At 45.4% G+C, this 13282-nt stretch overlaps 2 protein-coding genes and 1 long non-coding RNA gene across 19 annotated transcripts in view; 1 reads left to right on the top strand and 2 right to left on the bottom strand.

Annotated features, from left to right (window-relative positions):
- Window positions 1-1415: 1415 nt before the first annotated feature.
- On the bottom strand, window positions 1416-3026 carry PCBP1 (poly(rC) binding protein 1). Its single transcript, XM_047853186.1, has one exon. The coding sequence runs from the start codon at window positions 2871-2873 to the stop codon at window positions 1803-1805; it is 1071 nt and encodes a 356-aa protein (XP_047709142.1). The 5' UTR covers window positions 2874-3026; the 3' UTR covers window positions 1416-1802.
- On the bottom strand, window positions 2919-9538 carry LOC125162306 (vegetative cell wall protein gp1-like). The gene is made up of 2 exons (XM_047853193.1): window positions 9535-9538; window positions 2919-3179 (listed from the first exon to the last, which is right to left on the bottom strand). The coding sequence occupies exons 1-2, from the start codon at window positions 9535-9537 to the stop codon at window positions 2919-2921; spliced, it is 264 nt and encodes an 87-aa protein (XP_047709149.1). The 5' UTR covers window position 9538.
- LOC125162307 (uncharacterized) overlaps window positions 3104-13282 on the top strand; it is a 128867-nt gene continuing 118688 nt past the window's right edge. For 4 of the 17 annotated variants that reach the window (XR_007150974.1, XR_007150969.1, XR_007150978.1 and 1 more), the window contains exons 1-2: window positions 3764-4218; window positions 5036-5124. This is a non-coding gene — a long non-coding RNA (uncharacterized LOC125162307). The other 13 variants (XR_007150973.1, XR_007150963.1, XR_007150976.1 and 10 more) reach the window with 12 other exon arrangements.

The following is a 13282-nucleotide window of genomic DNA, read 5'->3' as shown; positions in this document are numbered from 1 at the left end:
GCTCTCATTTTTTTCCACAAGCCCAAGAGATGTGTACTTTTAACACCTCTATTTTATATAGAGGTTAACTAATTTGCCCAAGGCCACAACAGGCAGAACTCAAATTTGAACTCAGGTTTAACTCCAGAATGTGGGTTCCCTTCAGTGACTGCCTGCCTGACTCCACAGTTGTGTATAAAATGTATGGTAGGCCCCAATCTTACCTCCAGGGACTCTTGGAACGAGGTCTGTAGTTTAGAAAAAAAGAACAGATATCCTGTAGAGAATAAGCCTCAACAAATATTGTGTGGAATACTCCCCTCCCACAGGAATTTCTCTTTGCTGTTAGTGATCTCCCACAGTGCCTGGGGTTTGAACTAATCACTTTGGCACCTAATCGTTCACTGTCTTATATTGCTGTTTCTAGCGTGTCTTTGCCTAATGGTAGAGAATTTTTCTTCTCATGAAGTCTAGCCTAATCCTACTGGCTGGTGTGGACATAAGGCAACTAGGCCTTCGCAGCAAGATCTTCCTAATCCACCGGTGAAATCAGTGGCACTCAAATCTAAGAACGATTCGGGGTTTTGTTAAAAATGGTCTTCCTTTTAGATTTGGGGGGTGGGACCCAGGTATCTGCATTTTTAACACCATTTCAGACTATAGTCAACGGATCTGTCTACAATCCTGTCTGTGAGGCCTGCCCCATTTAGGCAGGATTATTTCCTGGTATGGTTTCTCTAACATTGCACACAGCTGAAGAGTTAGAAGCTGGGCCTCTTTTGTTTCTGGATTCACCACTTGGCAGGTGTAATAACATCCTCTGACAGGCTGCTTGCCACAGGTGCATGCTCGACACATGCGCCCCGCTGGTACCATCCCCCATTTTGTCCTGGTGCCCAAGACCCCTCCATCCCTACCACCACCCCTGCCCTCTTCCAAATCCTCAAACCCACCCTTGCCCCTTTCCCTCCCATCCCAGCTCCAGCCCAGCCCTTTTCCCTCCCCCACCTCTTCTCTGGGTTCCCCCCAGGCTCCTCCCACCTCAGAACATTTTTTTGTTCCTGGCTAAGAGTTTTCCCAGTGAGATTGGGGTGGGGGGTGGGGCTGGCAAGAGGGGAGGACACACTGCCATTCATCAGAATTTATACCGAATGGCCATACTTTTTCAGAGAAAACCCAGGTTTTCTACCAGAGAAATGGGCAGAGACCTCTCTCTGGAACTTGGCTGGAGGGATGTCACTCTCCGGGAGAGCCCCTCTGTCTCTGCAAATATCCCAAAGCAGGCCCAGCCTGCCATGTTCCTTTGTTGGGACAGAAAGGGAATGGAATCTTACCAATAGGTGAAGGGCTGGACAGAACACCAAGGATGGGCCCAACCTTCTCCCTACAAAGGCCTAACGCTAACAGGGAAGGGAAAAAAAAGCACCAACAAAGAGTTTAAGATAGTAGTTCCCAGCTTTTTCAAATATGAAGCATTTTTTAACCAATCCATTTTTTAATTTTTAAATTCTTGACATTACAGAACTAAACTGAAATTTATTAACATTCCACTCTTACATTTCTTATCGACAAACAGAAATAAAATTCATGAGCCAAAAACCCAAAACAAAACTAAAAACAGGGAAAAGCTTATAAAACTAAATATGGATCCCAGCATTAACAGCTGAACAGAGAATGTGATTTTTAAATTCTTAGCGGATGATAAAGTTGTGTAGAAACTGAACACTTACAAATTATTTAAAACCTGGAATCACTGACCAGAAATTACACAGTTGGATCATGGGAAAACAGCAGAAAGGGGTTATAAGTGAACCTACACTGTTCTAGCTGCACCCCATGCCCTTCTCAGAGGAAAGCCTGGCATTGATTAGATATTGGGCCAGACTAATACTGGCAGCAGAACCAGTGATAGTAACCTGCCTACCAGAAGAGCCTTCCACTGGATTGGCAATTTTGATCTGGGCCCCGGACATCTGGCGGATCTCATTAATGTTGGCGCCTTGGCGCCCGATTATGCAGCCAATTAAGTTATTTGGAATGGTGAGTTCATGGGTCGTTTGAGTAGATGCATCCAAACTTGCCCAATAGCCTTTCACCTCTGGAGAGCTGGAGTCAATTCCGGCGAATCCGGTCCCGCCGTGCATCATGGCAAAGTGAGACTGTTGTCTTGCCACCTGGTTCAGCTTGGCCAGATCGAGCGGAGAAATGGTGTGTTGTCCTTGAATCGAGTAGGCATCTAGAGGTGGTCCCTCCAGGTCATGGGTGGCATGGGGGTAGCCCGCAGCGTCGCTGCACCGATCTTGGCCGCCCGCACAGATGACTGGAGAGCTGGCCGGCATGGGCTGGTACGGAATGGTCATGACTCTCCCTTGCGGAGACTGGGAGAGCGTCTCCAGCATGACCAGGCAGATCTGCTTGACACACTCGGTGACAGACTGCGGCACGCCAGCAATGGTGATGGCTCGCTCGGTGGAGTTGGGCAGCATATCCCCCGCCACCTGGACCTGGGCCCCCGTACTCTCGCGGATCTCTTTGATCTTACACCCGCCTTTCCCAATCAGGGAGCCGCACTGGGTGGCCGGCACCACCAGCCTCAGGGTGACCGGGGGCCTGCTGGCCGCCGTGCTGTTGGTCATGGAGCTGTTAATATCTTCTTCCAGCTTGTCGATGATCATAGCGAAGGCCTTAAAGATGGCATTGGTGGGGCCGGTCAGAGTGATGATTCTCTCCGGGCAATTCCCCTCCGAGATGTTGATCCGCGCGCCACTCTCCTCGCGGATCCTCTTAACCGACTCCCCTTTCTTCCCAATGATGCTTCCTACTTCCTTTCCGTGCATAAGCAGCCGAATGGTGAGAGTCACATTTAGTCCACTTTCAGTCACACCGGCATCCATGGCGAGCGGCGGGCGGCGTTCGGGGGAGTTGGGCTCGTTACGTGGTCAAGTCTTTGGTGGCTGGCGGGGGGAGGGGAGGTGTAGGCCCAAAACTGCCGGCGCGAGGCGAGCGAGGGCCGCGGGAGCGAGCGGGCGCGGGCGGGAGGCCGCGGCGTCGTCGCAGGGGCGGGCGGCGGCGGCGGAGGGGGCGAGCGGGGCCGGGAGCGGCGGGCGGGCGGGTGGGCGAGGGCGCGGCGGTGGCGACTCCGGCGGCAGCCTCGGCGGTCTGGGCGGGGCGGGAAGCCCGCTTTCAACCCCGCGTACCCTCTGACCCCGGAAGTGCTTGCCGCGCAGGACCCCTTGAAAAAAACTGAGGACCCGTATTTTTTAGGTCACAAGATTGCGCCAACCTTCGCATGGTAGTTTAAAAAAAACTCTTTTAACAGCTTAGCATTGAAGATAAAGCCACGATGGGCAGAATCTGTGAGTCCGGCAAGGTTTTAAAACCAACGTACATTTTATTAACTCCAGCGGCACCGGCAGATGTTTGGGAATGTTAATGTTGTGAGTGGGGGCGACACATTATTTTCCCGCCTTACAAAAAGGGCTTGGATGCGGAGCGACACGGGCAGCCCCGGCGGTAACTGCAGGCGGCAGCTAGGACGCCGCCGGTTTAAAACGTGCGCGTGAGGCGGCTAGAGCGCGTGCGCGAGGGTGTGGGGAGACGGGAGGGGCAGCCGCGGTCTTCCGGGGGGGAGGGGCGGCGAGGCGAGGCTTGTGTGGTGGGCGCGTGCTCGAGCGCGCGCGCGCGTGGGCACGTGGGGCCCCTTCGCCCCAGGCGTCCAGGCGCCCCGTACCAGGCCCCCCACCCCTGTCCTGGTCACCCCACGGCAGCTGGTGAGGAGAAAGACCGAAACCCACCCCTGCCACCGCTAGAGTCGCGGCTCTGTTGATGACTTCTGGGAAGTGTTGGAAACAGGGCCTTAAAAAAAGAATGGCGTCCATTTACATAATGCTTTGTTTGCATTTTGCAAGTTTCTTTCGGTTGAACCTACAGAAATCCCACAGTGTCGTTTTAGTCGTGGCAGTCTCGACAGGCATTTAGGACAATGGTGTGCTCCTTTTGGGAACGCATTTAGTCAGGGTTGCTGAGTTAGTGCTTGAATTCTTGCGATTTCCCCCCACACTCTTCACTTTCCCGCTTCTGCGTTTCGGCCTTTCCCCTGTTTCCCCTTTTGGTGCGATCGCCTCGCCCCGCTCCCCTTGGGGGCGGCCCCTGTCGGGCCCCGCCATCTTGGAAGGCCTTTCTTGCCGGTTCGCCACCGCACGTCCCTCTCGCCAAAGAAAGGTCGCTTGGGAGGCTCGTGTACGTTTATTTCTAGCCCTTTCTCTTTCCTTCGGCTAAGCCAGACAGAAAAGGCACACAGACAGACGTCTGCACAACGTGCTTCAGGATCCCTCAGGGAAAGCAGCTAACGTGGCGGTCCCTCCGCCCCTTTCCTTCCCCACGGGGTGGCCGCCATGTTTCCAGAACACAAAATGGCGACACGTGGCCTGGATTCGTTGCCAACGAGAAATTGGGGTCGACCCGAAAGCTCCAAAATGCCCCCACCTCTCCACCCCGTGCGTGTTGGCCAGCGCCTTTCCCTCGCAGCCAGTGCTCTAACCACTCTGGTCCAAACCTAAGCTGCCGAATTTGAATGCATTTCCCCCATTAATTTGAAATGGGAATGTTTATAACTGTAAAATGTAGGTGTGATGCCGAGTCTCTCATAGTCTTAAGTTTAATAATGGGTAATGGGGGGAGGGCAGTGCCAGTGGATGATTTGGGCCCCCAGTTACCAGAGCATTTAGGAATCACTGCTTTAAGAAATAAGATGGGAAGTTACTGATTTCCTAGACCTCTAGCACAGGCTAGTGTGCTGGAGAGACTGAGAAATGGTCTTATAAAATTTCTTAGAATTTCCATGAAGCAGTTTGGATGCCTGTGACCATTTTCAGAGCCTAGCTGACCGGTGAACCTAAGTTTACCACAAGTGGTATTAACTTTCAGTATGGAGGGACAGATGTTATTGTGCATTTACCAGCGCAAGATCCTGTGCTAGCATTTTACTGCATACTATCTTTAATTTTTACAGTGATCTGAGGTAGGTGTTATCTTTTTCTCTCTCTTTTTCTAACAGATGAATTCACTTAGGCCCAGAGAGATGAAGTGACTAATTCAAGGTCACACAGTGGAGGATGGATTCCAGACCTTCTGATTTCCTTATTGGTGAGCACTTTCTCAAATTTTTCTGTAAGTCAGTGTTTTAAAATTTAAGTGCTATTTGAAGTTTAGGTGAGCTTGTCATTTAAAAGAACCTCTCAGGTAACCTTTTGGTGCATAGTCACCCCGTTTGTATCTTTTGGGGATTCCCAGCTTTTCCTGGTGTGAACTATACCTTGGCTCAAATGCTATTTAAAAAAATTTTTTTAATTAAAAAATTGGTGTCTGGGTGAGAATTGGGAGTGGGAAATGATTCAGCCCTACCCAAAGGCTGAAGTATGTGTCAGTCCAGCCTTGTCTGTGGCACATTCAAGTCTACCTGGCTCTGTGGGAGCAAGCAGTTTCTGACTCACTTGCTTCCTTTAGCTACCCATGGGCACGACTTCCGCCTTCCTCACCCCAGTGTCCCAACCAAGTAAAAATAAATAATTTCACTTTGGCGCCAAGCCTCCATTTCTCCGCAAATATTGACAGCAAGGAAATCATGGTCTATGAACTCTTCAGTTCAGTGTAACAAGTAACTTGTAGGTCAAGCAAGGAATATGTGCCTGAACAGGGCTCTACTTGTGTGGATGTTAGAGATGGAGAGAAGGGCTTTTTGCTTCTTTTAACTTACATTAATGTTTTATATCATAGTTTTCAAAGTGCCTTTGCCTTACTTTGTGTAATTCTATAACCAACTTTAATTGGTGGGTACATTATAGCAACAATGGCAGTACTAGCATTAAGTGCTAACTTTGTGACTGGCACTGTTTGAAGCTTTATTCTGTATGTTATTTCAGTGGCTCTCACATTTCTTTTTTAAGTTTATTTATTTTGAGAGAGAAAGAGTGTGCAAGTGTGCAAGTGAGCCCCTGAGTGGGGTAGGGGTTTGTGTGTGTGTGGGTGGGGGCGGGGGGCAGAGAGAGAGAGAGGGAGGGAGAGAATCCTAAGCAGGCTTTGTACTGTTAGCATGGAGCTGGACTTGATCTCATGAACCCAACCATGAGATCATGACGTGAACCAAAATCAAGGGTTGGTTGCTTAACTCACTGAGCCACCCAAGTCCTCCCCTCCTTTTTTTTAAGATTCTATTTTTGGGGCGCCTGGGTGGCGCAGTCGGTTAAGTGTCCGACTTCAGCCAGGTCACGATCTCGCGGTCCGTGAGTTTGAGCCCTGCGTCAGGCTCTGGGCTGATGGCTCGGAGCCTGGAGCCTGTTTCCGATTCTGTGTCTCCCTCTCTCTCTGCCCCTCCCCCGTTCATGCTCTGTCTCTCTCTGTCCCAAAAATAAATAAAAAACATTGAAAAAAAATTTAAAAAAAAAAGATTTTATTTTTAAGTAATCTATATACCCATTGTGGGGCTCGAATTCACAACCCCAAGATCAGAGTCACGTGCCCCACTGACTGAACCAGCCAGGCACCCCAACAGTTTTAAAAGTAAGCCGTCAAGAGGTAACATTTTTACAAAATAATTCATATATACATAGGCATATGTAACAGAAACCAAATCTTTGTAAAACAGTATTTATTTTTACTGTATGCGGTGTACTCTGGTAATTTCTGTTCATTTACATGAAATAAAAAGGTGTATCACAACTGAAGTGACAAACCATTATAAGATTGTGACCAAAATGATTAATATACACATTTAATCCTCACAAAACTCCTTAGATGAAAGTGATGCAATTTATATTTTACAGAGATACAGAAAGGTGAAGGATTTTGTCTAACATACAGTTATTAAATAGTAAAATATGGATTTGAATTTGGGCAGTCTGAGTCCAGAGCCTGTATATTTACCACTGAGCTAGATGTGGTCTCTGCAGATGGCCTTGTCTTTAAGGGAGACAGAGTTGTTTAGGGAATTAAAATTATTAGTAAATGTTAACAAACAAACTGAAGAGGCAACAAGAGAAATTCTATGTAATGAAGAGTTATATCCTTATTCAAAATACTCTGGTCTGTATGAGGTGCCTGGGTGGCTCAGTCGGTTAAGCATCTGACTTCAGCTCAGGTCATGACCTCACAGTTCATGAGTTCAAGCCCTGCATAGGGCTCTGTGCTAACAGCTCAGAGCCTGGAACTTGCTTTGGATTCTGTGTCTCCCTCTTTTTCTGCCCCTCCCCTGCTCACACTCTGTCTCTCTCTGTCTCTCAACAATAAGTAAATGTGAAAAAAAGTTAAAACAAAACAAAATATTTTGGTCTCTAAATCTGTCACATATTTATTTCCCCTGAAGAAAAATGTATATGTTGGGTCTTTCTTCCTGTCTATTTAAAGCCTTTTTGCCTGAAATTTTCCATTAATTCCTTCTTATCTGAGTACCTCCCTGATTCTACTCACCTCTTCCTTCAATAAAGACTTCCCATTCCCAGCCTCTCTGTTTCCCCCAGAGTCCTATAGCCCCCATGCCCCCCTGTAGGCTACGTTTGGCTGTTAATTAAATTGTAATCTGCATTGGTGTTGATAGTGTGTTGTACAGGGCATTGGTGTCATGGGTGACCCAGAGATCTGGTAAAGAGGACATTGGACTTGGGAATCTGTGGCTCTGGCCCCTAGCTCCAGCTCTCCCACTGTCTAACTTTGAGAAGTCTACAACCCAGTTCAAAACTGGGCTTTGGTTTTCCCACGTGTAAAACAACAGATTAAATGATCTTTTCTAATTCTATCCAGGGAATGATGATACTTGATGATCTTGGGTATCTGGGAAGGAGGAGGATTATGTAAATATTTTACTTATGGTAAATTTCCCCCTCCCTTCCTCAGACCTGCAGTATCTTGTGTATACGTGATTGAATTCCACACCACCCATTTTACAGATGAAGCCACTGAGATATGGAACAATTGACTAAATAGTCACTGCCCCACCCCTGGAGCCTCACACATGACTCTTCTCCTCCCATTTGAATGACTGCAGGTTAGTTAAGGGGTTTAATGAGTTTGGGAAGGTGAGTCAGGCTTAGACTTTGGAAATTGAACCACAGGATTTATATTCCATTCAGAGGAGGGATTTTTGCTTCCTTTTACCTCACATTGGCATGTTTATGAAATGTTTTAAAGTGATTTCACATTATTTACTAATCATCACAGACACCCTTGCCATGAAAGTATAAATATGCCTGGTTTATGGAAGAGCTATCTATAGATCAGAGGAATGAAGTGACTTGCCCAAGGTTACACAGCTTGTCAGGACCTGAGCTGGGTCTCTTGACTTCTAGTTGTGGATTGTTCCTCTCCTTGGCTTTTGATGCTAGTTGCACTCACTTTGACACATGGAATAGTTTTATCTTTAACTCAGAAAGCTTTTAATCCAGCCTTTATTTTTCTGTCCCAGAGCATCTAGTCCACTTATGTTAGGTTCCTGATTCTTTTGGTTTAAGAAAAGCTCTTTCCGGGGCGCCTGGGTGGCGCAGTCGGTTAAGTGTCCGACTTCAGCCAGGTCATGATCTCGCGGTCCGTGAGTTCGAGCCCCGCGTCGGGCTCTGGGCTGATGGCTCAGAGCCTGGAGCCTGTTTCCGATTCTTGTCTCCCTCTCTCTCTGCCCCTCCCCTGTTCATGCTCTGTCTCTCTCTGTCCCAAAAATAAATAAACGTTGAAAAAAAAAATTAAAAAAAAAAAGAAAAGCTCTTTCCTCTTTTTGTCTAATGTTTACATTTATGGGTTTGGGAAGTGGTGGGAATTATTCCTTGATAAGGCTGTGGAGGCAGGGACCACATCCCTCCCCCCATCTACCTTTTCCAGCAAATGTACTACAGCTTTTTAAATTTGCCCTACCAACATGCAGTTTTGCAAAAAATAAACAAACAAAAAACCAACATGGTTTCTTCTTCTCTTACTCTTTCAGATTTAGCTTCTCATTTTTCTTTTATTTGAAATTATAGTAAATTGAGAGGATATTTACCCTATCACTTTCTGGGATACTACAAAGTATAACCTACGAAATATTTCTTACCCACTTTGTAGTTAGGAACAATAGTTACAATAATAATCTCATATACTGGTGACCCTGTGCTGCCGTTATGGGGTTAATACTGAGTTTTCTCAGAAACTTAAGAAATATATTGGTGTGCCATACAAAATGCCCAGGAAATACAGCAACATCCTTGGTCTAAGTTCTCCCGGTTGGGGAAAGTAATGCCTATGGATTCCCAAGGGTTACTCTGACTGAAATAAGTCATGGAGAATGGAGTGCAGAGAAAAATTAAAGGAAAAATGAGAACAGAGTACAAATGTAAAGTATAGAAAATGAGGAAGGAAAAAAGATAAGAAAAGGAAAAAGACAAGGGCAGAGAAAAGAGGAGAAAACAAGATCAGTGGAATGGATATGAAGAGAACAATTCCAAGGTTCATTTGCTCCTTATGTGATGTGGGAAGCATAGGCTTGCACCAAGAAAGAGCAGCTGGTATGAGAACTCATGAACTGATCTGAAGCACCATGTCTCTTTTTTAATCTTCTTTTTCTAATATCAAGTAGGGAAAATTTGTTTCTACTATCAGCTGGGGATGTGATTAGACACCAATAGTTTCAATATTAGCCTTAGTCCTATTGGTTTATCAAGGAAAATGTGCTATAAAAATCACATTAAAGTATTCCAGGTCAAATTTTATCCTGTTCATTCAGTCAGCAATTTTTTTTTCAATTATTACTATTTTTAAGTTTAATTTTACTCTCAGTGTGGGGCTTGAACTCACTACCCCAAGATCAAGAGTTGCATGCTCTACCAACTGAGCCAGCCAGGCACCCCAGTCAGCAAATACTTATGGATTGCTTGATATGTCCCAGATACTAAAGATATAAAAATGAATGAGATCCTGTTCTTGCCTTCAAGATGTTTATGATCTGGAAAGGGACACTGACAAGTAAACAGATTTGCAGTACAATACGTTAAGGTATTAGGATATAAGTAAGCAGAGGATGCTACGGGCTTAGAAGAAGGCCCTTGATTCAGCCTTGGAGGGGATCCAGAATGACTGCCTAGCGAAGGTGACATTTAGGCTGAGTCCCAAGTTGGCAGATTACAAGGTGGAGGGCAGGAAAGAGTTAACTCCAGGCAGGGAAGCAAAAGCCCAAAGGCAGAGAGTATGCAGTCCGTTCAGAAGTTGAAGCCACTTCAGGAAGGTATGAAGGATGTTTGCATGATCCAGTTTTTCGTGATTGTTGTACTGCTTTAGAAGTGTACATTATTGGGGCGCCTGGGTGGCGCAGTCGGTTAAGCGTCCGACTTCGGCCAGGTCACGATCTCGCAGTCCGTGAGTTCGAGCCCCCCGTAGGGCTCTGGGCTGATGGCTCAGAGCCTGGAGCCTGTTTCCGATTCTGTGTCTCCCTCTCTCTCTGCCCCTCCCCCGTTCATGCTCTGTCTCTCTCTGTCCCAAAAATAAATAAACGTTGAAAAAAAAAATTAAAAAAAAAAAAAAAGAAGTGTACATTATTGAGACTTGATTATGCTTACTAGAGCACAAAAAGTCTAAATCCTTATTTTGTAGCAGGATTCTCTTTTAAGATGAAGGTATCAGAGGGACATCTGGATGGCTTAGTTAAGCGTCTGACTTCCTGCTCAGGTCATGATCTCACAGTCTGTGGGTTCAAGCCCCGTGTCATGCTCCATGCCGACAGCTCAGAGCCTGGAGCCTACTTCAGATTCTATGTCTCCCTGTCTCTCTGTCCCCTGCTTGCTCGCTCTCTTTCAAATATTAAAAAAATTTTTTTTTGTAAAAGATGAAGCTATCACAAATTGTACTTCTGGTCTATAGATTGTAAGAAGAAAATGTAAATAAAGCACAGTCTTTGAATTAGCAAATGGTTATTAAACTTCTGTGCAATAAAGGAAAGAAGGTGCAAGGCATAGCATATCCCCCCCGCCCCACCATTCTTTTTTTCTTTAGGATTTTATTTTTAACTAATCTCTGTACCCAATGTGGAGCTCAGACTTACAACCCCTGAGATCAAGAGTCGCATGCACCATTGACTGAGCCAGCCAAGTGCCCCAGCATATCCCTTTCTTATCCAACTTTTGGATTTGATTGTATTCTGCTTTGTTTTTAAAGAGGTGTATGTGTGGAAGTTTAGGGTCTTTGTTTAGTTGGTTAGGATCTTTGAGTTAGGGGGGAGGGAAAGGATTTCAAGAATAATTGCTACTTTATGGCAGAACAAAAGAAATACATTTAAAAAGCTCTTTTTTTTTTTTTAATGTTTATTTATTTTTGAGACAGAGAGAGACAGAACAGGAGCAGGGGAGGGGCAGAAGAGAGACAGGGAGACATAGAATCTGAAGCAGGCTCCAGGCTCCGAGCTGTTAGCACAGAGCTGGATACAGGACTTGAACTCACGAACCGCAAGATCATGACCTGATCCAAAGTCAGACGCTTAACCAACCGAGCCACCCAGGTGCCCCTAAAGTTCATTTTTCTGATCTCACCTACTGAGCACAAACAAGACTTAGGGAACATTGTTAGTTAATTCAACCAGACAAAGCATTTAACATTATTCCCTATGTAAAATCTGTTGTGGACATGGATATAGCTGCATTAAATAAAAACCTTATGTGTATTCATTGGACAATACTGGGATTTTACCTGGAGTAAAAGAAAAAAAGTACTATATGTAGAGTAGGGAAGAACATGCTTGGAAAATAGCACACAGATTCAGTGGTCATTTCTCAGTCATCTTCTTGACCCTGTAGCACCTGAAACTCCCTCCTTGCACATTAGTTTCGTTTGACTTCCAGGATGCCACTCTGTTGGTTTCCCCCCTCCTCACCAGACCCTCCTTCTCACCCCCCCACCTTTTGGCTGATTCCTCCTTATCTCCTCAGCCTCTAATGAAGGAGTACTCAGATTAGTCCTTGCATCCCTTCTCTGTTCATACTCATTCCCTAGGTGCTCTCTTTCAAGACCTCAAATACCATTTATACCCTGACAGCTCTCAAGTGTATAGTACTAGCTTGGATGTCTTCCCTTGAACTCAAGACTCATATCCAACTGCCTACAAGATATCATCTCCACTTGGTTATTTAATAGCTTCTTGAGCTTAATGTATTCAGCAAATTAATTCTGGAACTTCTCTTCTCAAACATGTACCTCTGCCAATTCTTCCCCATTTTAGTTTCAGTTGTATTGAACATATGGAGGACTCTCCCTTGACTCTCTTCCTTTTCTTGCTCTCTTCACCTAATCTACTAGTAGGTCCTATGAGCTCTACCTTAAAAAACATCCAGGATTTGAACACTTCTCACCACCTCCCCTGCTACTTTTAGAATAGCCTTCTAAATTGTCTTCCCTCAGTCTAATCTGAACAGTGACCAGAGTCGTTTTGTTAAGTTTATATCAAATCATTCCACTCCTCTGCTGAAAACTATTCACTGGGTCCCACCCATGTTAAAAATTAAAGTTCTTACAGTGATCTAAGAGGCCACATAGCATATTCAGTGCTCCCCCAGCTGCTCTGACCTCATCTTTTATCACTTTCTCCTTGTGCTCTGGACACATTGGTCTCCTTGCCGTTGCTCCAGCATGCCAAGCCTTGAACTTCTTAGTGGTGTTCTTTGCCTGGAATACTTCTTCCAGTTACCAGTATGGTCTTCTCCCTTACCTCCTTCAGGTTTCTGCTCTTGTCACCTAGTTTGTGAAACATTCCTTGACCATCCTATTTAAAGTAAAAGCCATCTCCTGCCCCCTTCATTCCTTCTTCCCTTTTCCTGCTGTATTTTTCTCCACAGAACTTATCACTGTTTGAGGTACTATTCATTCATTCATTCTTCACATATTTCTTGAGGGATGCCTACTATGTGCCAAGCACTGTACTGGGGACTCTCTCTACTATAGTCTGTTTATTATTTGTCACCTGCCACTGGAATGTAAATTTCCTGATGACTAGGACTTTGTTTTGCTTGTTGCTATATTGCCATCTCCTAGAATAGTGTCTAGCACATTGCAGTTGAATGAATACATTTATTCAGATTTTAAACAAAAACGTATTGAATGTATAGGGGATTGTGTACCAGATAATGAGGGAAAGATATGTATAAGTAATATATTGTTCCTGCCCTCAAGTTGCTCAGTCTAAAATATGCTTATTTTGACCTGAACAGTACTGTGTTCTCTAACAGGATAAAGTGTTACATCATTTTGGAATTGGGGAGGTGGAGGTAGGGACTAGTGTGCAAGGGTATGGATCTCTTCAGAG

The sequence above is a fragment of the Prionailurus viverrinus genome, chromosome A3 (genome assembly GCF_022837055.1).
Source record: "Prionailurus viverrinus isolate Anna chromosome A3, UM_Priviv_1.0, whole genome shotgun sequence".
Taxonomy (NCBI): domain Eukaryota; kingdom Metazoa; phylum Chordata; class Mammalia; order Carnivora; family Felidae; genus Prionailurus; species Prionailurus viverrinus.
This window is presented reverse-complemented; position numbering and strand designations above follow the sequence as displayed.

Excerpts from the sequence above, each read along its gene's own strand:
- PCBP1 (XM_047853186.1), bottom strand. The coding sequence starts at position 2,873 with ATGGATGCCGGTGTGACTGAAAGTGGACTAAATGTGACTCTCACCATT.